This window comes from Coregonus lavaretus (genome assembly GCF_964263955.1).
Source record: "Coregonus lavaretus genome assembly, chromosome: 10".
Classification (NCBI taxonomy): Eukaryota; Metazoa; Chordata; class Actinopteri; order Salmoniformes; family Salmonidae; genus Coregonus; species Coregonus lavaretus.
Window position 1 is genome coordinate 28,133,527 of NC_139997.1, and position 26,277 is coordinate 28,159,803.

The 26,277-nt window shown below is 45.9% G+C and overlaps 1 protein-coding gene across 4 annotated transcripts in view; it reads right to left on the reverse strand.

Moving 5' to 3' along the window:
- Positions 1–629: 629 nt before the first annotated feature.
- Positions 630–26,277, reverse strand: part of LOC311136502 (angiomotin-like) — a 44,171-nt gene continuing 18,523 nt past the window's right edge. Inside the window, exons 3-15 of one of the 4 annotated variants that reach the window (XM_084170649.1) lie at positions 22,400–22,609; positions 21,777–21,835; positions 21,587–21,647; positions 19,275–20,304; positions 17,084–17,726; positions 16,706–16,850; positions 12,383–12,475; positions 11,880–12,025; positions 9,728–9,877; positions 7,839–8,167; positions 7,271–7,506; positions 5,906–6,154; positions 630–5,162 (exon numbers count right to left, since the gene is read on the reverse strand). In XM_084170649.1, coding sequence (XP_084026775.1) covers positions 5,044–5,162; positions 5,906–6,154; positions 7,271–7,506; positions 7,839–8,167; positions 9,728–9,877; positions 11,880–12,025; positions 12,383–12,475; positions 16,706–16,850; positions 17,084–17,726; positions 19,275–20,304; positions 21,587–21,647; positions 21,777–21,835; positions 22,400–22,609 — 3,470 coding nt within the window. In that variant the 3' untranslated portion in view covers positions 630–5,043. Of the gene's footprint in view, positions 5,163–5,905; positions 6,155–7,270; positions 7,507–7,838; positions 8,168–9,727; positions 9,878–11,879; positions 12,026–12,382; positions 12,476–16,705; positions 16,851–17,083; positions 17,727–19,274; positions 20,305–21,586; positions 21,755–21,776; positions 22,282–22,399; positions 22,610–26,277 lie in introns of those variants that run through there. The other 3 variants (XM_084170650.1, XM_084170652.1, XM_084170651.1) reach the window with 3 other exon arrangements.

Below are 26,277 nucleotides of genomic sequence, written 5' to 3' on the forward strand. Positions count from 1 at the left end.
ACCTCCAAAACATATGGGGTGTATTCATTATGCAGATTCTGTTGCAAAACGTTTGGCTGCATGGGATTGGTGTGGTTTTGTTGCATCCAATGGCAGTGTCCGCGATAGGCAACAAGCTGCTTGTGGATTTGACAGCTCTAATGCAGTTCCACCTCTGACCCCACCAAGACACTGCTATGTGTATGTCAATCTGATTTTAATCTAGCCCTTAGATATCGAAGAGGTCAATTAGTATAGTTCCACTGCATTTTTTTCATTGTTCCCCTCTAATCAGGGACTGATTTAGACCCGGGACACCAGGTGGGTGCAATTATCAGCTAGAACAGAAACCCAGCAGGGTGGTCGGAGGCTCCGTATGTAGGGTGTGACACACAAGCAAATATATTGATAAGTCCCCTTGTCCTAGAGAGATTTACAGGGTTATCAAAACGTCACGCCAGGGTAAGCCTACACGAAACACAGCCCTAATTTTAAGTGTTTCTAAAATCCCCTATGGGAAAAATGAATGGTGGAAAAACTTGGATTGGAACCATTTCCCTGTTTGACCGCTAGGTTTCATGGGTATTATGACTCATTCTGTGGTGGTCTAGACCAAAAAAATAAAGAAAAATGTGTAGTGTACATTCCAATAGAGCATAATGCATGTATATTTATTTAACAAAAATTTAATACTAAACCAAGTAAACTCACTATCTGAAACATTTGGAAAGTCATTATTTGGAACATTGTCAGGAGTACATAAATTACACCCCAAAAAAGTTAAACCACAAATAGAAACCGCATGAGATTATTTTTTTGTAAAAACCAGATGGTTGATTAGAAATACAATTTAATTAAACATGAATGGCGATTGTACAGTAATGACATTGTCAAGCAGCATCTATTTTACAGACTTTGTGTAAAGGCACAAATACTAGAAGACCTTGCATCTTTAAAAAAGTAACATACATTCCTACCAGAGGTACTGGTAAACTCACCAACTATCCGCTCAACATTGACCACAAAGTTTGATGATAATCATTCCCATCACCACACTGATAAGGCAGGTCTGCAGGCTCACTTTGACTTAAACATGTAAATGTTGAGCACTTGTGAAATCGTCTGTTCGACAGTAATGGGTACAGAACATATTTTTCTGCTCAGAACAATGAGGGCCTTATGACATTGTGTTGAAATTTGAAGCAAGACCCAAGGACTGGCCCTCGGGTGGGACCGCAAAGAGTTGCATATGCTATCAGTACAGAGTTTAAGCGGAACACCTTTGCTTTAAAGAGTTGAAATAATTTAAGTATAAATTATATTTTCAGAAGCTTCAGGTGCAGGCTGGTACAGTACTTGATAATGGGGACATTGAAATGTCTATATGATTGTGAGTCACACCATGAGAAAACATTTGATGCTCTCCCAATAAGTTGAACATTAAATCCATTGGCCTTTTGAAAATGTAACCATTGAAAAGTGTCATTTTACAAACAGTAAAACAGCAAGTGCAACTGATAGCCATCCAAATGAGCCTTAGCGAAGCTGAAAATGTACAGAAAAATAAATAAGAATGAAGCGTTCAACACCATAGTCCCCACCCAAGGTTCAGTCTCCAATCCCAGGGTCCATTGTCTATCCTGGACAGCCAACTTGACACTATAAGGGGAGAAATTGCCCCCTGTGCTGGACATTTTTAATTTCTGAACACTGGAATAGTGCTTTTTATTCAGTTACAAAACTGACATACTGTACACTATATATACAAAAGTTTGTGGACACCCCTTCAAATTAGTGGATTTGGCTATTTTAGTCACACCCGTTGCTGACAGGTGTATAAAATCGAGCACACAGCTATGCAATCGCCATAGACAAACATTGGCAGTAGAATGGCCTTACTGAAGAGCTCAGTGACTTTCAACGTGGCACCGTCATAGGATGCCATCTTTCCAACAAGTCAGTTCGTCAAATTTCTGCCCTGCTAGAGCTGCCCCGGTCAACTGTAAGTGCTGTTATTGTGAAGTGGAAATGTCTAGGAGCAACAACGGCTCAGCCGCGAAGTGGTAGGCCACGCAATCACAGAACAGGACCGCCAAGTACTGAAGCGCGTAAAAATCGTCCGCCCTCGGTTGTAACTCTCACTACCGAGTTCCAAACTGTCTCTGGAAGCAACATCAGCACAATAACTGTTCATTGGAAGCTTCATGAAATGGGTTTCCATGGCCAAGCAGCCGCACAAAAGCCTAAGGTGCCCTCCAGGACACCTACAGCACCCGATGTCACAGGAAGGCCAAAAAGATCATCAAGGACATCAACCACCCGAGCCACTGCCTGTTCACCCCGCTATCATCCAGTAGGCGAGGTCAGTACAGGTGCATCAAAGCTGGGACAGAGAGACTGAAAAACAGCTTCTATCTCAAGACCATTAGACTTAAATAGCCATCACTAGCACAGAGGCTGCTGCTGCCTATTTGAAATCAATGGCCACTTTAAGAAATGGAACACTAGTCACTTTAATAATGTTTACATATCTTGCACTACTCATCTCATATGTATATACTGTTTCTATTCTATAATATTCTACTGTATCTTAGTCCACGCCGCTCTGTCATTGCTTGTCCATATTCATATATTTTCTTAATTCCATTCCTTACTTAGATTTGTGTGTATTGGGTATATGTTGTGAAATTGTTAGATATTACTGTACTGTCGGAGCTAGAAGCACAAGCATTTCGCTACACCCGCAATAACATCTGCTAAACACGTATGTGACAAATAAAATTTGATTTTATTTGATTTGTAAAGCTCGCCGCCATTGGACTCTGGAGCAGTGGAAACACGTTTTCTGGAGTGATGAATCACGCTTCACCATCTGTCAGTCTGACGGACAAAACTGGGTTTGGCGGATGCCAGGAGAACGCTACCTGCACCAATGCATAGTGCCAACTGTAAAGTTTGGTGTAGGAGGAATAATGGTCTGCGGCTGTTTTTCATGGTTCGGGATAGGCCCCTTAGTTCCAGTGAAGGGAAATCTTACTGCTACAGCATACAATGACATTCTAAATGATTCTGTGCTTTCAACTTTGTGGCAACAGTTTGGGGAAGGCCCTTTCCTGTTTCAGCATGACAATGCCCCCGTGCACAAAGCGAGGTCTATACAGAAATGGTTTGCGAGATCGGTGTGGAAGAACTTGACTGGCCTGCACAGAGCCCTGACCTCAACCCCATCGAACATCTTTGGGATGAATTGGAACGGCGACTGGAGCCAGGCCTAATCGCTCAACATCAGTGCACGACTTAACTAATGCTCTTGTGGCTGAATGGAAGCAAGTCCCCGCAGCAATGTTCCAACATCTAGTGGAAAGCCTTCCCAGAAGAGTGGAGGCAGTTATAGCAGCAAAGGGGGGACCAACTCCATATTAATACCCATGATTTTGGAATGAGATGTTCGACGAGCAGGTGTCTACATACTTTTGGTCATGTAGTGTACTTCTTTCAAACACTGGCCTACCTGCATCAGCCAGGTTGGAGAAATTGAGCTACAAGGGGACAGTTTGTTTGAGCAGGGGAAGTTCAGTTTTGTTCAGACAGTATTGACCTCAGTGTTTTTTTATTTAAAATGTCCACTTGTAACCTATTGAAATTAAAGACAATAGTGGGGTCAGGCCAGGAGACTGGCTGGTGGAGTGTTTCTTTGGTCCCACATTTTTGGCTTTGGATTAAAAATGCTCACAACTGCTACCTAGATTGTGATGTGAGTGGATATTTCAGTCACTGTTAAAAAGTAGCTGATGTGATATCTATAAATCATTGTCTGTAATACGAGCTACAGACAAACTCATTCTGTTACCTTTGGTCAAAAGAAAGGGATATGTGCGGTTTTGAAACTGGCTTGGATTTCAACTGCTAACACTTATCACCACATAGGCTGCGTTTAACCAGGCAGCCCAATTCTGATCTTTTGCCCAATTATTGGCAAAAGCGCTGATCTGATTTGTCAAAAGACCAATTAGTGGAAAAAGATCAGAATTGGGCTTTCTTTTTAAACGCAGCCACATAGTTTCATATATACAATGTAAATCAAGCTTGTAAATAGGTGTAGAAAGACAGTTGATTATCAGATTGTTGCATAAACTAGTTAAAATCCCAACAGACTATTTTAGGCCTAATATCATTTGAAGCAAGTCTGTGCGGAAGACCCTACCAAACCCAGCCAGACTGGAATGAAGGTCACTTAACAGGTATAGTGGATATCTTAACTGATGCATAGGCACATCGGTGAACACCAAACCTCTTCTACTGCTGCACTTCAAAAGAGACAGACCCCATCCAGTGGGGTCACACAGGCAGCACATTGGACCACAGTAGAAATGTGTGAGTCTCGCTCCCCCAAGTTTTCCACTGTGACTTGGGGGGCCAGGCCCCCAATACTTTAAACAGTGCACTGTGGTCCTTGGCTGGCAGTGCCATGTAACTGAATGGCTTCTAAAAACCTATTCCATTCAGTTAAGTTAAATGATACACATGCCATACATACAGTATCTAAATACAGTATTTACAGGTTAAAATAATGTTTTGTAGTTTACAATATCACTTTGATTACCCAAGTGCCACGTCTAACATTGGTGAATAATGCACTGTCTACAACACATAAATAGATTACCTAAGTCAGACTTAAAGTAAAAATATATATTTGTAAACACTCAAAAAAAATAAGTAGTGCAATAAAGCCAATACATTTGGTCCAAGGGGACTAGTTAACCAATAGCCTCCAGCAACACTGTTCAAGAGAGTTCATTGATCATTCTGATGACACTAAAACCTCCCGACTCACAAACTGTACACGGTATTGTTCATTAAAACACATCTAAAAAGTAGTGCATTTTAACACACCCTCGGTCACCCGACAACTAGTTAAACACCAAACATTGAAAAATGAAACAAAAAAAGGAATCCTTCACCTATTTTGAAAGTGTGTGTCTGTGAATGTGTGTGTATTGATTGTGCACAAACACACATTGTCCTCCTGTCCTGTCCTGTGACCTATAGAGGCCATGGTTCAGTTCAGATGAGAATCTCCACCATGTCGTTGTCCACCTCCTGTTGAGAGGCTGATGGGGCCTGGGGGTGGGACTGCAGCAGGGCACGCCTCTCCAGGATACTGCTGTGGAACACTGGCACATCTACAGACACACCGGGAGAAGGTTAGTCAACTGATCAAAGGGTACGTCTACCCCCAAAACAAAGATTTGGCCTATTCCCCAATCCCCATATAATGCACTACTTTTGACCAGAGCCACATAAGTAGTGCACTATAAAGGGAATAGGCCATTTGCCTTGGAGAAAATAATATCCTGCACACTATATTTGAATAGGAGATTTGACCACATATTGCCCACCCAGAGCATCTGACCCACTCCCTCTTAACCACTTCCCCCCCAGCTACTGCTTGGTTGAAACAAATTTGATTATTTATTGAATTAGTCTCGCACCACGTCAAAACAGATTTTAAACAAAAGCCTATTTGCGCTTGGTTAAATAATTTTCCTAGAAACGATTCAGTTCAGCCTGAAGTGTTGGGCTACACTGACAATCACAAGCGTCGTTTGCCATTCTGCTACGTTAGCACTGCGCATTGCAGAAGCATCCTCGTGGGTCACGTCTAGACTAATTGAAAGTTTACATTTCTCAAATTGTAGACAGCGAACACTCTAAAATACTTGATATTAACTGGGTCTGACTCTGGACTCTAGTTAAATCCTATAGTTAAAGCATATAATTAGGACCTGTGGTCAGGACAAACTCCTGGCCCTACTTGTGTTCACGGCGGACTACACAAATGTGGAGTGATGTAAAAAATTGTTTATCTAATGTACTATACTGTAACATAGTCCTAAAGATGGCGGCTTGCCCTGTCCTACTGTACCTGCGATGCGGTCAGGTATGTAGACGGGGCTGGGGCTGGAGAGTCGGCTTGGCAGGGTCATGCTCTGCAGGGCTGGGGTGCTAGGCTTGCTGCTAGCCTCCTGGCTCTGGCCCTTGTCTGTCTGGGTGCAGCTGTCCCTGCTGCCTGTCTTAGAGTGGCCCACTGTCAGGGGCAGGACTGGGGAGGGAGATGACGAGATGGACTCTGTCCTCAGAGAATCGGTACGGTACTCTGGACCCAACAGAACTCCTGAGGGGAGGGAACAGAGGAGATCCGTTAGGCATGTGGTGGTGCTGGGTTACCCATGACAAGCTCTAAAGTTGTTTATTGATGCACATGGAAGCAAGTTGAAGTAAGATAAAATAGTAGATAGTAACATACACACAACAATTAAGCAGGATTCAATCAGCCCATACTGAAAATATTAAATCTGAGTGAGCCAGCAGCACAGCACCATTGCATAATATTAAACTTCCCACCCTCCTTCCTGACCAGGAGACTATTACTCAGCCTGATGATTCAATCAATCAAATGTATTTATAAAGCCCATTTTACATCAGCAGATGTCACAAAGTGCTATACAGAAACCCAGTCTAAAACCCCAAACAGCAAGCAATGCAGATGTAGAAGCACTAGGAAAAACTCCCTAGAAAGGCAGGAACCTAGGAAGAAACCTAGAGAGGAACCAGGCTCTGAGGGGTGGCCAGTCCTCTTCTGGCTGTGCCGGGTGGAGATTATAAGAGTACATTGCCATTTAAGGCCAGATTGTTCTTCAAGATGTTCAAACGTTCATAGATGACCAGCCGAGCATTCAGAGGTCGAGACAGCAGGTGCGGTAGAGAGAGAGAGTGTCGAAAACAGCAGGTCCGGGACAAGGTAGCATGTCTGGTAAACAGGTCAGGGTTCCCTAGCTGCAGGCAGTTGAAACTGGAGCAGCAGCACGACCAATGTTACTACTGAACTCTAAGTTACATTCCAAACCCACAGCTGAAGACCATTCATGTCAATGATACCCTCCACACCCCTTTGTCTTTCCGTCATCACTCTCTGACGCACACATCTCAGGGGCCTGTGAATCAACTTCCGGTACCCTCCCTGCCCTCTTCCTCCAAACCAGACTTCCAGCTTTTGTCCCTCTACTCTGCATCTGAAATGACACCCTATTCCCCTTATAGTGCACTACTTTTCACAAGAGCCCTAGGCTGAGTCTGGTCAAAAGTAGTGCCCTCCCTAAGTCTGCAGTTCCACTATCTAACCCACTCAATTCAAATGTATCCATCAAATATAACAGGGGAAAGCTCAAATAGCCTTTGTCATGTGGCACATAACATAACCCAACCCCATGAAAACCAATATAATTCCTACCCAGGCTGCCCTTCCAGCTGCTGTCCTTGCGCTCTTCTGTGATGGGGGAGCTGCTGAGGCCCAAGCTGTGGGAGAGCAGGCCCGAGCCGCCCGTGTTGGCGATGGACATCAGGGACTTGGAGGGTCGCATGATGGCTGCGGCATCCCGGTCCTTGTTGGGATCCTTCCTGGAACGCTGGTGGAGCACCTTGATCATGGCATCCTTCTCAATGATCTGGGCGTGCAGGTTCTTGATCCTGTGGGACGGGACATGAGTACAGTTATTCAAATAAAATAAAGTACAACATCCTGTAAAGTGCAGACTGCATTAACATTTTCATTTGATTGTGTTCTGTATGATCAGTGAGAACAATGGGAGTTATAGACTGGATTTGACTGGGGTCACGGTTACACCCTATAACGGGTCTAGGGTAAGTGGTTGTGTAGGCTGTTAAGGATAGTATCTGTACAGTGCACTGTACAGAATATGATTATTATATGAAATTGATAGGTTTAACGCCTCTCCAGGCATTTTGAAGATCAGTTGATCTGAATAGACCTGTGCAGAATGTGTCTAATAACTATTCACCTGCTTTCCATGTCTAGGCAGCGGCGGTTGGCCATGAGGATCTCCTCCTCCTCCTTCTGGATACGAGCCTCCACTGACAGCTGCTGCTCATAGCTGCTGCTGGCGGAGTCGCTTATCACTGACGACGACGTGTCCCTCTGGGTGGCGACGGAGGCGGCGGCGTCCAAGGCAAACTGCCTCATGACGCTCTCCTCCAGGTACTTCTGCTCCCACTTGGTCATGTCTGCCTCCAGGGCCAGGATCCTCTCCTCCTTCTCCCTTAGGTGCTCCATCAGAGCCGTGGAGTTGTACTCCTGACCACTGCTGCTGCTCTGGGAGCCGCCTTGTCTCTGGATGGGTGGAAGGGAGGCAGGGAGACAATGGGGGTGGAAGGTATGGTCGTTAGTAAACATAATTATTCAAGAGCTCGACCGCCATCCAAGTGAGCAATAAACTCACATTCACAGACACATTTGTATTACCAATACACACAATTTCTGCCTAAATCATTGGCCTATGGCAACACTGGCTGGTAGAGAGGTAGGGCTCCAAGTCTGTCGGTAGTCTCTGTTGACCAGGCAGTCTGTCTGCTCCCAAAGGCGCTAATGGAATATGCTATGAAAAAGTATTTTCCCCCTTTCTAATTTTCTCTACTTTTGCATATTTGTGATACTGAATGTTATCAGATCTTCAACCAAAACCTAATATTAGATAAAGGGAACATAAGTGAACAAATAACACAACAATTACATATTTATTTCATAAACAAAGTTATGCAACACCCAATTCCCCTGTGTGAAAAAGTAATTGCCCCCTTACACTCAATAACTGGTTGTGCCACCTTTAGCTGCAATGACTCCAACCAAATGCTTCCTGTAGTTGTTGATCAGTCTCTCACGTCGCTGTGGAGGAATTTTGGCAATTTTCATGTAGACTTGATTGTGTGTTTTGGATCATTGTCTTGCTGCATGACCCAGCTGCGCTTCAGCTTCAGCTCACAGACGGATGGTCTGACATTCTCCTGTAGAATTCTCTGATACAGAGCAGAATTCATGGTTCCTTCTATTAAGGCAAGTCGTCCAGGTCCTGAGGCAGCAAAGCATCCCCAAACCATCACACCACCACCACCATGCTTGACCTTTAGTATGATGTTCTTACTGTGGAATGCAGCGTTTGGTTTTCGCCAGGCATAATGGGACCCATCTCGTCCAAAAAGTTGACTCAAGTTTGCCAAAAAGCACCTGGATGATCATCAAGACTCTTGGAAGAACGTTCTATGGACAGATGATTCAAAAGTATAACTTTTTGGACGACATGGTTCCAGTAATGCCTGGCGAAAAGCAGCCAACAAGTGCTCAGCATATGTGGGAACTCCTGCAAGACTATTGGAAAAGCATTCCAGGTGAAGCTGGTTGAGAGAATGCCAAATGTGGGCAAAGCGGTCATCAAGGCAAAGGGTGGCTATTTGAAGAATCTCAAATATAAAATATATTTTGATTTGTTTAACACTTGTTTGGTTACTACATGATTCCATATGTGTTATTTCATAGTTTTGATGTCTTCACTATTATTCTACAATGTAGAAAATAGTTTTAAAAATTAAGAAAAACCCTTGCATGAGTAGGTGTTCTAAAACTTTTGACCGGTAGTGTACGTGTTCGTGAGAGACTCACCTTAGAGGGGTCATATTAGTGTGTAGCCCAAACTGTTGGACGCTACAGACGTTTTCGTGAGATGCGGTGGATTGAGACGCAGCCCATGCAAAAAAACAGATATTTCTATCTTAAACAGACGGATTTTGCTGGGGATTAGATTTTCACGGGGCCGCGGAAATTTACTCAAGAGGGTTAACACACCATGTGTGTCTGACTGTATCTGATGAGTGTATAGCTTGTATGTGTGTCTCTCACCTGCTGCATGCGCAGTGACTCCAGCTCCCTCTCCAGCCGCGTGCGTAAGCGGTGCTCCAGCTGCTCTCTCTTCTCACAGGCAGCCTGGAGCTGGGCCAGGGCCTGCTGCATGCGCTCTACCTTCTCCACATACACCTGCTTCTTCTTCAGCTGCAGCCAGGGAGACAAAACACACAGACAGGATGTGGTCAGGGCACAGACAGGAAGTAGACAGGAAGTAGGGGGTTTGCATTCCATTCCAGAAACCTGCTCCCCCCTTTAAGACGACTTGTTCACTCCCGTTCTGACTGGGTTGGTGAAAGCAATGGTTTCCCCTTGTTTGCACCACAATAATTGCTCTCACCTATCCAGTCCTATTAGGTCGTTGACAAGGAATGAAAACACAGGAGTTGAAATACGGCCAGGGAGGAGACAGGGAAACTCCCTGCCCCCCTTCCTCCAAACATCCCCCACCTAGTGCCCAACTCCAACTCCCCAATCCAAGATAATGCAGTCTGTGTCCTTGATGACCATGTTTCAAAGTCTCTCTGCACTGCAGTCAGTTTCAACTGCAGCAGGAGCTATAACTGTGGCTCTATTCAATGGACTGATTTAGCTCAGGGAGACTATTTTTTAAGAAAGACGAGAAAGGAAGAGAGAGAAAGAGAGGGAGAAATAGAGGAGCATATACAGAGTTCCCACACTGACAGAGAAACAGAGGAGAGAGAGAGAGCAGGCCAAGAATCTGGCACTGTTCAGAGCTCTTTCATGGCAGATATAAAACTCTAACTCAACGGCCTTTGTTCACGGAAACAAGCGGGCATTTGTGGCGGTGCCGGGCAGAAGAAGTGGAGCAGCCCTGTGCTTTTTAGGACACTCCAGGTCTGTTTCCCGCTCCGCTCGGCCCGAACTGGCTAACTAGCCATCTGGGCTATTTCAGACACATTACTAGCCAACCAACAGAACCAACCAGCCAGGGGCATAAAAGCTTGGAGCAGCTCCAGAACTCGGAGCAGCTCCACATGGGAGTTATGTCCAGGCCCACACAGAGGCCAGTCTTTTGTGCCATTCCTCTGGCCTCTAGCAGGCTATTCCTCTGGTCTCTAGCAGGCTGGGCCATTCCTCTGGCCTCTAGCAGGCCATTCCTCTGGCCTCTAGCAGGCTGGGCCATTCCTCTGGCCTCTAGCAGGCTGGGCCATTCCTCTGGCCTCTAGCAGGCTGGGCCATTCCTCTGGCCTCTAGCAGGCTGGGCCATTCCTCTGGCCTCTAGCAGGCTGGGCCATTCCTCTGGCCTCTAGCAGGCTGGGCCATTCCTCTGGCCTCTAGCAGGCTGGGCCATTCCTCTGGCCTCTAGCAGGCTGGGCCATTCCTCTGGCCTCTAGCAGGCTGGGCCATTCCTCTGGCCTCTAGCAGGCTGGGCCAGGGACTGGGGTGATCTAGCCTCTAGTGGCGATCAGGGACTGCCATCTGCTCACTGGAGTGGGACACATTGATCTTATCAGAAACACTGACTTCTGAGGGAAGCAAATTTAAAGAGGAAGGAATTTTATTTTGGGGATTGTTTGTAGTTTTCACTGGGTTTTGGATCTGAGGACAGGTAGCAGTTGCTTGGGTAACAACGAATGATGTTTTGAGTAAATGTAAACAACTCATTTTGCAGTCTTTGGTCTTACCTTTTAAACAGTGCAAACCAACCCCATGGATCACAACTGAACACATACCAGACCCCGTCTTCCGCCAACGACATCATCAATACCAGGTGATAGGATGGATGACATTGTGGTTCAATACTGATATTCTCAGGCTATCAAGCTTAATGGTGACACAACCAGAGAAAGACGGGGAACATACTGTAGCTAGATTATTTTTTTACGCGCAACAGAAACTCATGCCTATGCTTGTCCACCAGGAGGCCTAAATATACCCTCGAGTTCAATCAATTGAACTAATGCCAGTAAGTATTCAAGTATCCAAGACATTTCTGATATCACCTATTCATGAAGCAACAGGGAGAACATCATGGCTGCGTTTACACAGGCAGCCTAATTCTGATATTTTTCCAACATAATTGGTCTTTTGACCAATCAGATAATCTCTTTTGCCAATAATTGGGCAAAATATCAGAATTGGATTGCCTGTGTAAACACAGCATTTAATACAGTCAGATCCTCACCTCCTCCTCCAGTTTGACTACTTTGGCCTGGGCGTTGTTGAGAGCATGGTCCCTGATCTCAATGTGTCGTCTCTGGTCGTCCGTGGAGGAGTGCAGGGAGTTCAGCTCTATCTCCAGCTTCTCCTTCTCACGCACCGTCTCTTTGTCTGAGAGACACATACACAACACGCTGAGGACTAGCCCTTTAAAGAAGTGATCTTCCTTTCATTTACTAAAAATAGTTATGTCATGAGCTGACTTTTTGAAATGGCATTGTCCATATTAACTAAACATCTTAACCAGTGTTTTGTGTGTGTGTGTGTGTCATTTTTGTTAAAAACAATGACTTGAATGCAACTTCTAGTGAATAAGTAGTGTTTTTACAGTACATGAGCCCCAGACCCTTTGCCTGGTTATTTTTCTAACTGATGAGGTCACACAGAGGTATGTTCAGAGTGGATGTAGAACGTCAGAGAGTCTTGGTCTAGCCTGGCGTTCCCTGATAGTGTGAGTGATGTGCTCACTCTGGGTGAGTAGCTGAGAGATGGTCTTGCGGTTGTCCTCCGTTCCCTCACACTCCTTAGCAGCTAGCTGCTTGTTGGCAGTTTCCATGCGCTCTGCAACAGAGAATGGCATTGCTAAAGTCAGGTCCGATCCAGCCTGATGGCCTAGTGGCCGAAGAGACACACACTGCACACACACACACGTGTGAATACACACACACACACACCTGTGCGTGCACACACGCATACACAAATATACTCTTATTTTTGTAAATCAAATATTTGCAGATTAGATCATAATATGGCAACACAACATGGTCAAACAAGGGAATAAAGCTCCTTAAAGAGAACACTCAAACTCTTTGCAGAGTTGCACATTCCATGTAACCAGCCTCTAGTTAATATGCAGGATATGCGTAGTAGGTATTGTGATTTTGGTGCTATTAAACAGCTCAAACAGACTTTTAACATACGGCTCTGTGATTGTGTAAATGTAGCCGTACAGACAGAGGGGCCGTGGAATGAAGTGAATATGGAGGTGGAGGGAATTCACTATCCCCTGAAGAGAATTTAACATGGAACGGCTCTAAGTTCTTAAGATCCCAGCCTTCGTTCCACTTACATTAAACGCCTTGGGGCCCGGTTGCTCGGCAAAATGGAGCAAAATAAAATAAAATAACTTTATTTCCCCGCAGAGGGGGAGAGGAGGTGGTCATCATTCTCTTTTTCTTGCCCACCTACACCATAATGTGAGGACAACTTTATTATTTATTTGTCATTTAAAACATGGTGCAAATTCATCACATTAAATATATATAAAAATCAGTACAACAGGCACCAAATATTATTTAGTGTCCTCTTGATATCCACTCCCATCCCACAATTCTTCCACCTCTTATCCCTTCCCACCCCACCATCCCATGTACATATAACTACTTATTGTAGGTCAACTACAACCAAAAAGTAAGAAAGAACTGAAAAGTATGGTAAGAAAAAAAGAAAAGAAAAAAAATGGAGTCAGGAGAACTTTGTCCATAAACAAAACAGGCCATTATTTCTGGGCCAAACGTTAAAGCTGCAATATGTAACTTTTTGGGGCGACACCACCAAATTCTCACAGAAATGTGAGTTATAGATCTGTCATTCTCATTGAAAGCAAGTCTAAGAAGCGGTAGATCTGTTCTATGTGCGCGTTTCATTTTTGCATCTTTTACTTTCGGTTTTGTACACCATCTTCAAAACAGCTGAAAATTAAATATTTTGGATTATTGAACAGATATTTCACAGCGGTTTAGACGGTACAATGAATCTCTACACATTGCTTGTTTTGTCACAAACTGAAATTAGGCGAACTATTAGAATTTTAGCAACCAGGAAATGGTGGAGCGATTTCTGCATTTTGCACCTTTAAAATAATATTTTGTTGAGTGTTAAGTCAACCAGGCTGGGCCATGAAACATACAGAGAGCATTCCAGAAACAAATATTCAGTTGTTCCATTTCCATTCCCTGTGTTTCTCGAAACACAACAATGACTGGGGTATGTGTTTAGCCTAAACCCCCAAAAGTGGAGCAAGATCCATTTCACATGTGTACAGCTGCCAATATGATGGGAGAAAAAAAGAGAGGAAGGAGAGACCTAAAAAAAAGTTATATGCGATTTGTTGTAAAAGCTTGGAATCTCCCCATGGACCTGGTCTGGGCAGGGAGCCATGAATGGAGGTTTTTCTTTCCTCTGCAGGACTGAAGAGCCCAGTGAAGTACAGACTAGAGACATGAAACTGCCTCCACCCACTCTGCTTCAGCTCAGAAATTCCTACAGAAACAGAGTGTGAGGATTGGAGCTCTAAGGGTCTTTGGTCTGCTTTCTGGTAAAGATATGAAGTTGAGACTTTGGACTGCCTGTAAACACTAACATATCTATTTTATTGATCATATTGATTAATTGACAGATCGACCAATTGATTGCTCTTTTACTTTTGCTCAGTACTTTTCCTCTGTGCCAAAGTCAATACTAGGGCTGTGGGTGTCATGGCATTGTGTCAGCCGGTTATTGTAATGCAAAGTCTGCTGGTCTCACGGTAATTGACTGTTAATTAACATAAACACATTTAGCATCTCCAGGCCCCCATGCATACAAGCCACTGATGCGCGCCTTTGGAACATCTACATTTAAAAAAGTATAATAAATCAATTTAATATACACCATCACAATAAATCCATTATTTATTTTAGGCAGGTCTAAAGAAACATGATATGAAGAAAATGTATTTCAGAAGAACATGCCACAGGCATGCCATAGGCTGTTGGCTTGTTCATTTAGCAGTCAAGATATGCTTATAAATCCTGTGCCATTATTTTATATTATATGATTTTATAGTAAGAAGAATATAATTGAACTCCCTGAATAAAATAGGAAGGATATTTTTCACATTCAGGAGCAAGTGCGCATGTGAAGTGGCTATGTTGAGCATAAAAGTGATATATTGAAACAGGTCCTATATGCTAGATTTAGAGTTATTTGGCAACTTTAGTTGTGAATGATACAATCCTTAGAATGTCTTCGAAATCAAAACATATATTGGCTGCATGATGCGACTATATAAAAAAAAGCTTGCGCTCTGTTCCTTGCCTCAGGCTGCAAATGCTGTTCTCTCATCAAGTGATCATATTTTCACCCATCAGAATATTCTCAATTTAATCTTGTCATTACCAATATGTAAAATATGTTTCGATTTAGAATGGCCCATTATCAAATGGGCAGGAACAGGGGGGGAAAAAGACATGTCATCCATATGCACTCCGAGAGGCTACACGACAGGTGATATTCGGCCCAAACTCTGTATGCCATGAGCTCCCCAAACCTTTTCCTGCAACTACACAGTACTTAATTTGGGAAACCAAGTGAAATCTGTTCGGGAACATTGATAGTAACATGCTTTCACAACAAAACATATTTCATTAAACTGTTGACAGCCCCTCTCTCTGCGCGCTCAAGAAAGGAATGAAGGAGAGAGAGGAGATGGAAACGCACGGTAGGGAGATATTCTGTAGCTAAAGGTAATGTGTCAGCCTATTAATTATGAAAATATAAAAAATGCCCTACTACTAGGGTATTCAAAATCAAATACAAATTCACTATAATTGTAGGCTAACTCTGTAAACTGCCCTGCACAGTCAATGAACCAACATCATCGCCTAGGCCTATACGTTTTCTCCCAGACTCATGGATAGAAAGTTTGGAGCGTAGCATAAGGTAACCAGTCCACCCAGTATGCATAATAATACAGTCCACACTTAAAGGCGATTACTAGAATTTATTACATTTTTGAGTATAGGCTAGACCAATTATGTCCCAAAGACATCTTAAATGCGTTTTTTTAAATGTTTTTCTGCCGTGCATAATATGCAGTAGGCTATGCATTGTATAATGGCACAATCTTTATTTTAATTCAGGGGGGTTTTTTCGGGCTTGGGCTCATATATAGGCCTATACGTATGCATAACTCTAATATGCGTATGGGTGTTTTGAATTAATCATCACCTTATGCTGTCCATTTCGTTGTGTTAAGCTTTGAAACAATATCCACAACGACCATGTTTTCCACTCAGTTTCAAACTGTTGTTGAACTTCTTTCTTCAAATTGATCAATCACAGTGAGGTGAGTTTTAATAGCACATACTGTTTAGATGATAAGTGTTTGATGTGATTTTCAATTTCATTTGCATTGATGTCAGAGAAGTTAGAGGGACAATAGAGCCCTGAGTACCAGGCCATTAGGACCTGATGGTAGTTAGCGAGTTGGGTACTACCAACACATGTCCAGAGTGCATAAAAGGAGATTACCGGGATTTAACGGTCACGTGGAATTTTACTGCGGTCATGACTCATAGCTTCCGGTATGGCGGTAATACGGTCACCGCGACAGCCCTACTCAATACACTGTAATGCCATTATGAGCAACACAGGTTTCAACAACATCACAGCACTCTAGTCAAATGCTTATAAATAGGACCAGACGGAATTGGTGGAAGCTGGATATCTCCAAATCCTCAGACAATCCATTCAAATCAAACGTAATAGTGGAATCAATGCAAACCAAACCCGGCTTCTGAACATGAATAAATACATTTTACTGAACAAATATGCAGGCAAAGCTGTTGAAGTATCCTAAATCTAATGTAGAAAGAACACACACACTTTTTGCTCACAAAAAGTTATGTTTTCTTTCAATAAATTGAGCATGGAATAGGTTTAATCTACTGCCATAAATCCATGAACAGGTATCCTTTTAACATTAAACTATGCATGCCTTGGATATTCCAGCTGATTATGGCCACTCACCTCTCAGGTCCCTGTTGAAGTCATGCAGCCTGCGCACCTCCAGCTCCAACTTGTTCCTCATGGTTTTCTCCAGAGCCTCCCTCTTAGTGGACGACTTGGCCAGGTTCTCATAGGCCTCCGACACCAGCGTGATCTCTGTCTCCAACTGACCAGGGAGAGAAAGGGGATGGGGAGAGAAAGAGAGAGAGATGGGGGAGGGGCTAGCACTTAGGCAATTGTGTGGATCTAAAAGGATTGGATGGGTGTCTGCAATATGTCAGAAGAGGGCAAGGTGAAACTATAACCATACTGCTTATACCCATTCAAACCTTTCAGATATACATTAAGTGCCCTACATTGATTTTACATGTGTAAACGATTCATTTGTCCCCCTTTTACCTTCTGCAGCTTGGTGACCTTCTCGCAGCACACCTCCATCTCCTGCTTGAGCAGCCGGTTCTCCTCTGACAGCATGTCCACCATCTGCTGGGCGCGGGCCATCATGGCGAAGGGGTCCCCCTGGGGGTGGGGGTAGTGCTGGGGAGGGTGGCCCTGGGATGACTGGGAGTGGTACTGTTGGTGCTGGTGTTGGAGTTGTTGTTGCTGCTGCTGCTGCTGCTGCTGCTGCTGCTGCTGTTGTTGTTGTTGTTGTTGTTGTTGTTGTTGTTGTTGTTGTTGTTGTTGTTGTTGCTGTTGTTGATACTGGTGGTGCTGCTGCTGGTAGTGCATCCTGGAGGTGGAGCCGTAGGGGTCGTGTGGGAAGCCGTGGCCCCTCTGAAGTGGAGGGTGCATGGGCCCGGGACCATACGGGTCTCCCTGATGTGATCCAGGGCCCTGCGGGCTTCGGGGACCCATGGAGGCATAGGGGTCCCCTTGTGGGTGGGGGTGTGTGTGGGAGGGGTGGGAAGAGTGGGAGGCGCTGAGAAGACTACTGAGGGTGGAGGACTGGGCTCGGGACAGAGAGCCGACTGAGGTGACCGAGGAGGTGGGGCTGTGGTGATGGACAGACCTCTGGGAGTGGATTGAGCTCTCCTTATTGGACCTGTGGACACGACAGCCAATCAGAGAGGTTAATACTAATGGAATGTTAGTTTGTTTACCTTATGAATGTATGTGGGTCTTTGGGTCACTCAAGCACGTGCTGACACCAACAGTCCATAGATATTATCATAACTTCTATCTTAGTGCTTGTTTATATAAATATATCACCAGGCAAAACATAGACAGTGATACTATCTGTTTAATGTAAACTATGGTGATTCACCTGCCATACACCAACAAGTTTTTTTTCAAATGACCAAAAAACTATTGTGAACCACTTTGGAAATAAGCAAACATTCCTGTGTCTACATGGGACGTCATCAGAGAGCGAACAATCGTGTCGCCACAGGTTTCAGCTGATGATCAAAATGCTGTGGTATTCATAGCTGTTTGCCAATTATTTACTTTGAGGTAAACAAATGATCAAGCAGGAGGGGAACAGGCAGAACAGGATGTGTCTAGCCCCTCTTTCCCAACAACTGGCTCAGTGTGTGTGTGTGTGCGTGTGTGTGTGGGAACCAACAGGCAGTGGAGACATGCCTTCCTCATCAGCCTTCCAGCTAATCAAGAAACCTGCTCACCTCAACAGACAGCCTGGCATGTAGGGAGGCAGGCAGGAAGGCAGGGAGGGAAGCAGACAGGACGACAGGTAGGGAGGCAGGCAGGAAGGCAGGGAGGGAGGCAGACAGGACGGCAGGTAGGGAGGCAGACAGGTGTGAAGGCAGGTAGGGAGGCAGACAGGACGGCAGGTAGGGAGGCAGACAGGTGTGAAGGCAGGTAGGGAGGCAGACAGGACGGCAGGTAGGGAGGCAGACAGGACGGCAGGTAGGGAGGCAGACAGGACGGCAGGTAGGGAGGCAGATAGGCAGGCAGGATGATATACATTTACATTTTAGTCATTTAGCAGACGCTCTTATCCAGAGCAACTTACAGTTAGTGAGTGCATAAATTTTTCATACTGGCCCCCCGTGGGAAACGAACCCACAACCCTGGCGCTGCAAGCTCCATGCTCTACCAACTGAGCTACAGGGGACTGAGCTATATACGGATAGGACAAGTAAGTCACCCTCTAGCAGTGTGTGTGTATGTGTGTGTGTGTAGGCAATGACCCCAATTATAAATGAAAGTCACAATCACTCCTAAAAGCCTAAATCACCCCTACGAATGTTAGAAGAGAAGCTCTCAATCATGTTGCCTTGTCCAAAAAAGCTCAAGATGCAGTGGGTATGTAATTTGTTGAAGTTATGGAGGCCACCCCAGAAGAGACTTTAAATAAATAGCCAGCAGACACAGGGCAGTCTGTCTCTCTAGGGCCATGTTAGGAGTGTGTTTCTCAGCTGAGCCAGGTGTGTGTCATTCAATTAACCAAGACTGTATCCGTTTTTGTTACCTAAGTACTGGTAGCCACATCAACAACATGGCACTATTAAAAGTTTGATACTATAGTAAAAGTGATATAGCTCAGACAGGCAGGATGTTCCTTCAGACAGTCAGACAGCCAGTGAGTCAGTACGGTGGGGGGAGGGGGATGTCTGTTTATCTTACTCACCTGAAGGAGCCGTACTCTGGCGGAGGCTGGTAGCGGACGTGTGGCACCTCGTTCCTGCCCTGCTCCCTGGGCCGATGGTCCTGGTAATAGTGCCCTCCTTGCTCCTGATGCTGCGGCTGTTGTTTGGGAGAGGAGCCCATGTTCTTGAAGGGGTAGTCAGGCGGGGGGCCCCGGTGCTGGCCCGAGGGCTTGTAGTAGTCCCCCGGGGGACCCGGAGGGGGCAGCTGGGGGGAAAGGGGGGCACTAGTGACAGGGGCGTGGGCCTTGACCCCGCTGGTGGCCAGCGAGATCTGCATGAGGCGCTCGGAGAGGGAGCGCACGTGGCCCTGCTTCAGGTCCTTGAGCCCGTCGTCCTGGTGCACCTTTCCCCCGCTGCTCAGACGCTGAACCGTGGGACGCCCCTCCGTACGCACCTTGCCATTGTTGGTTACGGCCGTCACGTAAAACGCTGCGCCCACTGATGGAGGCAACTGTTGTTGTTGTTGTTGATGTTGTTGTTGCTGTTGTTGATGTAGCTGGTGGTGCGGGTGGCCGCGAAAGTACTGCGACTGCACCTTGGCCTCCTCGTAGGTGGGTAAGTCCTCTGGGTTGGGGCCCTGGCCACTCCCTCCCCCAACACCACTCATCCCTCCTCCTCCACTACTACCCCCGCCGCGGGAGCCCAGTTTCTCCATGCCACTGTCCGCCTGCAGCTCCTGTCCTTGGGGCTCCTGCCGGGCGATGTGGGGCACAATGGCGTCGTGCCGGTCGTCGTTGGGGCCTCCCTGGCCCGGGTAGCCCCCGCTCACCCCTCCTTCCTGCTGCTGCCTCTGCTGCTGCTGCTGTCGTTGCTGCTCCTGCTGTTGCTGCATGGCCAGCTGGTAGTTGCGTCCCTCGTCATAGCGCATCTGCTCCTGTAGGAGTCGCTGCAGGACGGTGTTGCTGCTGCCACTGCTGCTGCTGGACGTCTCGTCGGCCGCCGCCCTCATCTCAGCCTCCCGAAGACCACGCACCTCATGGAAGGACGAGCTGCGCCCGCGGTCAATGTTCCCTGGGAGACGGGAGGGTGGGACGGAGAAGGGTGGGTGAGGGGAGGAAGGCGATGAGTTAACAAGTGATTGAATAGAGGGGTTGAGATGGAGAGGGTGAAAGCAGGGAGAGAGGAGATGGGGGAGAGAGGAGTTAGGGTAGGCGGATGGGGAGAGATGTAGAGGTGGAAGAAAAGGATGAAAGGTGGAGAGAGAGAGCGAGAGAGAGGAGGAGAGGCAGTCAGAGAACACACAAGCCATTTACCAACCATCCCCAACACTCATGAGAGTCATAGCTGAGCACACTGAACACCAGACATAAGTGATGTTAAGGTGAAACACAGAATGGAGATGAAAACAATGACAAACGGACTGAACCACCACTATCCTCTGAGAAAACTGGAGAAGATATGAACCCCCCCCCGCAACCACTCGAGGTAGTTCAGCCCAAACCAGAAAAAAGCATATAAAACCAAAACTCACTTTGACAGATGGGTAACATTGGAGGGTATATTATGGGTTTTAAAGGCCAAATCTGGTGCTTACAAATGTCGGTTTCCAAGGCTATTTGGTGCCAAATTAAACATATGACTATACAACACCATCGTCAGCAGAAATACTGACTTATAGTCAGTCCAAATTGATGGTCACCCAAACCAACCGATTATATGGTACTAAATCCCAGTGTCAGAGTGTTAAGGACCACCCAGGAGCGTATACTGTAACCCCACTCCCCTGGTGTAGGACAGGACTGAAGATCAGATTTTTACTGTCAACATGCAGTGAGCACTACTATCGTCTAATGAATCGTGCCCATTTTAATTACTCCCGACTAATTTTATCATTACCCAGCAGATCATTTGAAGAAAGCAAAACCGTTGATTCGAAAATGTAAACTCTTTGATCCCAAGCTAGGCACTGTGATTGGTAGACATATGACAATCATACAATAGGGGAAGGCAAATGTGTTTTAGTAAAAAACATACAAAGTCATAAAGTAGAAACCACCCAGGGCATGTTAGCTGTTAATTAGCTAACACGCAGGTCTAAATCAAACACACTCATTTCCGGAGAGTTAAAATGTACTCTTTAACTTCCTCCAATAAAAAGCCACAAGCAAGTGTTATGCTTAAAGGGCTTCACTAGATTAAGGAGTTATTTAGAAACTCTGACTTCTTTCATGTTTTGGTTTTCTTTCAAACTGGGTTCTATGGAGTGGTTTCCACTGACAACTTTGAATGCCATTAAAGAGATCTAGTGGTTAAAGAGGCACCATCTACAAAGTAATGAAGGTGAAATTATTACATCTATTGCTTTCTGATATTCTTCTCATTCTCAAGGAGGACGAAGCTTTTTTCCGAAACATCTGTGGTAAATAAATAAATATAAGAAAGTCAGCTTTGGGGCCATCCCCTCGCGGGGCTCTCTTCCAAGTCGTAGAAGGAAAAGAGAGAAACATTAATGTCACAATGGTAGTATACTCTCCCCGACATACTTCGACTGCTATTTCCTGCCGCTCTTCTCCTTTTTCTGTCTCCCACTCTTCAGAACCAACTAGTACCAACCAGGACAATGGACAAATGGAGGATGGAACAGAAACAAAACACAAACAACTGAAAATAAACGGGGAGAGAAATGAAGGATGCAGTGGCATGACAGAAGGCATTGGTTTTTGACACAGCAAGACACAGTGACATGGCTTATTTAAAGGCTGCTGCCTGCCTGCCTGCCTGCGTCCTGTATACAGAGGAAGTAGGGAATCTGACAGGCTGGCAGGCAGCACACTAGACTGGACCCCGAACAGGCAGGGCATTTCTTAACTCCTTTTACTTTCACATAGTAGTCTCTACTCTGTACTGATGCTACTTTATGAAATAACATTCAGAATCGTTTACTTCTACTCAATCAAATTCATGAAAGGGTAAAACTACTACTATGCCAGCAGAATTGTGTTAGGTTGCTTGAAATCAAAACTCAGTCTTACTGTACTGGCTCGTTTAAAATCTGCTCGTTAACTATTCCTCTACCCCCACCTCCCCCCTCTCTGTGATTTCATAACCCCTGCCATCTTCTATACCCCCCCTAGACTTATTCTACTCCCTCCCCCTGGTCACCTACCTGTGTGGCTGCTCTCACTGCGCTCCTCCGGCACTGCTCTCACTGGGCTCTGTTGCTCATGGTGCTGCTGATGCTGGGGAGGACAGGTACCGAGATGGGGGTCTCCGGGGGGTCCGGTGGGGGTCTCCTGCTGGTCCTGTAGCGTCACCAGTTCCTCCAGGCGCTCCAACACGTAGAGGCGCTGGTCCACGTCGCTTAGCCCCAGCCACTCTGCAACAGGAAGAGCCACTCTCAACCAATACAGCCTCAACAATGGGGGTGGGGTCCCACACGCATGGCTGCAGGGGCCGCTCAGGGGAGGAGGAGGGGCGATGGTTTTGGGAATGTGAAATGGGGGGCACTTTCAGTGAAGTCGTTTCCTCTCTCTCTGGTTCGGCCGTGAGCAGATAGCGAGAGCCAGAGTGATCCTTGCCCCCTACAGCTGTGTGACTGGCTGTGCAGGGGTTTGGGAAGTAACTGTGCGCGTGTGTGTGTGTGGGGCCTTTGGCTGGAATTAAACACAGGATATGAGGATGTTCAGGGTTCGGTCAGAACAGAGAGAAAGGGGATCTGAGCTTTCTCTTGACAAAACAAGACAACTCCCATCTCTGTGTGAACCAGAGGTGATTTTCTGAACACAATCTTTCGCGGGAGGTTACTGAACATTGGTGAGAGACAGTTACAGAAAAAACAAGAGTTCAAGTGTTCGGAAAAACTACTTTGAAAGAGAATGTCCGCTTAAATGTTCTTCCCTAGGCTCTTTGTCAACAGGCATTTGGAAGTGGGTGAAATCCCAGAGAGATAGTCAAACTCTCAACAGAAATGGAACCTACTGACCCAGCAGCCATACCGCACACATGCACACACATGTACACGTACACGAACTGCCCTTCCTCTAACACAGTGAGAGCAATCAGTGCTGATAAAGCCAGATTTGGTTTCTCAAAACACACACACACCCAAGACACGTACATACACGTAAAAACAAAGAGTACACACACACACACGATAGGACAGTATGATGAGAAAGACTATCAGTATCACAACAAGGACTAATCACCCTCCCCTCTGAAAAATGACTTCCAGATGGTCCCTTCAACCCCCTCTCCCACCGTTTGCTGACGCTCAAACTGTAAGTTCCTTGACGGTTTCAGATAAACAGTTTATTCCGTAGCCAGAGCTGGCCGCAGTGGACTCAGGGAATCTGGCATTCCGGTCGTTCCTCAGATAGGTCTCCCTGTAAGTGTTTCCAGTGGCTCTGACCTCTGTGCAGGTGTGTCATGTCAGCCACACACACCTTGCTGACAGTTTAAGTGTTGGTCTGGCCATGGTTTGAGTCAGTCGTGACTGAAAACAACACCTACAGAGAGTCAGGAGCTTGGCGTACCTTTACACATACCTGAGCTAGCCTGGGTCTGGTCTGGGTCTGGCCTGGGTCTCAGCAGCACATACAGAGCACAGCCATGACATTCACCTCAACACGCACACTGTTTGAAATTCCACTGTCACGATTTGAGAAATATCATTCAAGTTCATGGCTCACATCCATCCACCTTGTTTGAAATACCACTGACATGATGTACCTCAACTGCAAATTCACACAAAGTATTAAAAAGAATCACATACCAAGTGAGCAGTAGGCTACAATGGAATATTGTGAGATATTCCACAGAACCAAAACAACGCCAAGAGATCCAGCTTACTGTATTCAATCCAATTCAATCTTTCCCACGAAGCAGCTCAGTAATGCACAATCACACAATGCTCTCACTTCAAAGTGCAAAGAGCTACCACGGCACGGCACACATCTCCCTCTTCTCTCCCTGCCTCCCTCGTTCCAGCAGGTGGGGCTTGGACTAGGAGGACAGGTGAATCTGGAGGACCTCCAGGATCTCGTCACGCCCTCATACCTGCGTGCTGGTGTAACCGTTCCTTTACACCGTTTACCATTATACCATTACCCCGCCAGCCACCTGCTGCTTCACCACACACACACCTCCTCTTTAGAGAGGGCCAGCCCTCACCTGTCGTACCAATGGAGGGACAGACAAACAGATGAGTCAGGAGAGAGAGAGATAGAGGCAGAGATGGGTGAGACAGAGTTAAGAGATATGAGAGATGAGAGGGAGCGTAGCAGACAGGTAAAATCGAAGGATTAAGGAAGAGAAAGAGAGAGTCAGGAGAGAGGGACTCTCACAGACAGGTAAGAGAGTTGAGTAGCCTAGTTAAAGGCAGGTGATTCAGATGTGACACCAAAACATAGTCATATTATGAAACCCATTGAGGAACAATCACTAACAGGTGATAATGGGTGTGGGACCAAAACAAACTAAGGGTGACTCAGGTCGGCTAAATAACATGGACTCATTGAACTCAACATCACAGGAGAAAGGGAGAAGATATGTGCAAATTAAGCTGATTCATGTCCTTTGATCCCTGGTGAGGCTCCTGACCACCTGTGCTGTGTGTGTGGTGTGTGCAGGAGTCTGTCTAAAATCTTGTTAACTTCTCTCCTTGTCTTTCATCAGCAGCCAGGCTGGGGGAGCCAAAGTCAACCCTGGCAGGCAGGTCTGGAATCAGATGGAGGCTGGTGGGAGTGGGAGTGGACGGGCACAGGTGCAGGCTCCCGCTGGCCCCAGATCAGTGAGTCAGACAGGGACAGACAGGCCTACACAGATAGAATGGCTGGAAAAGCTGTGCAAGAGTTAGTCAGTCTCTCTACAAAAACCCTAAAGGGAGAGGGAAGAGAAGGAGAGAGCGGGAGAGAGAGAGGCAGAGACAGAAAAAGAGTGAGTGAGTGAGAAAGCGAGAGAGAGTTAAAGGGAGATAGAAAGATAATATATTTCCCTCCCTCCCTCTCTCAGAGCTCCATTTAATTAAAATGGCATCAATCACAGGTAGCCGTTCTAAGACCTACAGGCTTATGACCAGAAACATATCTCATCTGAGTGAGTGAGGCCTTCAGCCTTTAGCCTGATCCCAGACCTGTGTAGAGAGACACTGTTTCAACCTCTGCTCCTAGCTTCAACCCGTGATTAACTGGGAGCTTTGAGATACACTGATATACAGTAGTAGCTAGCTATATATATTATGAAATGCCCTTTCATATTTTGAATGGAGCCTGGGGTTGCACTGTCTTATGTAAATATTTGCCTTCAATGTGCAAGTTTCCCAGCGCCCCGCACATGGCCTGTTTATTCTGCTAATACACCAGGAATGCAGAGTGGGATAAGCAGCAGAGGGAGAGAGGGGGAAGGGAGAGAGAATGGAAAAGGAAAGAGGAGGGTTGCCACGGGAAAGTAATCATTTCATTGGACGGTGTATACCATGTGTATCCTGTACATATGACTAATAAAACGTGAAACAAGACAGGAAGGACAAAGAGAGAGAACTATAGAGTGGGATAGATGGAGGGAGGGAGAGAAAGAGAGAGAACTATAGAGTGGGATAAATGGAGGGAGGGAGAGAAAGAGAGAGAACTATAGAGTGGGATAGATGGAGGGAGGGAGAGAAAGAGAGAGAACTATAGAGTGGGATAGATGGAGGGAGGGAGAGAAAGAGAGAGAACTATAGAGTGGGATAGATGGAGGGAGGGAGAGAAAGAGAGAGAACTATAGAGTGGGATAGATGGAGGGAGGGAGAGAAAGAGAGAAACGTCCCGACAGTAAGGTTGACGTTTGACCTTATCAGTGTGAGACACTGCAGGTTTCAGACCTTTTTCCCCTCAGGAGACATACTGCAGGATACACACACTGGGTCCTGAAAGCGCACCACACGCACACAGTGTGTGTATCCTGCCGTCTCCAGAGAACACATTGTACACACACCTACACAAGTAGTTTTTCCATCAGGAGAGATAGTGCAGGTTACACACACCACCACGGACACGGACACACACA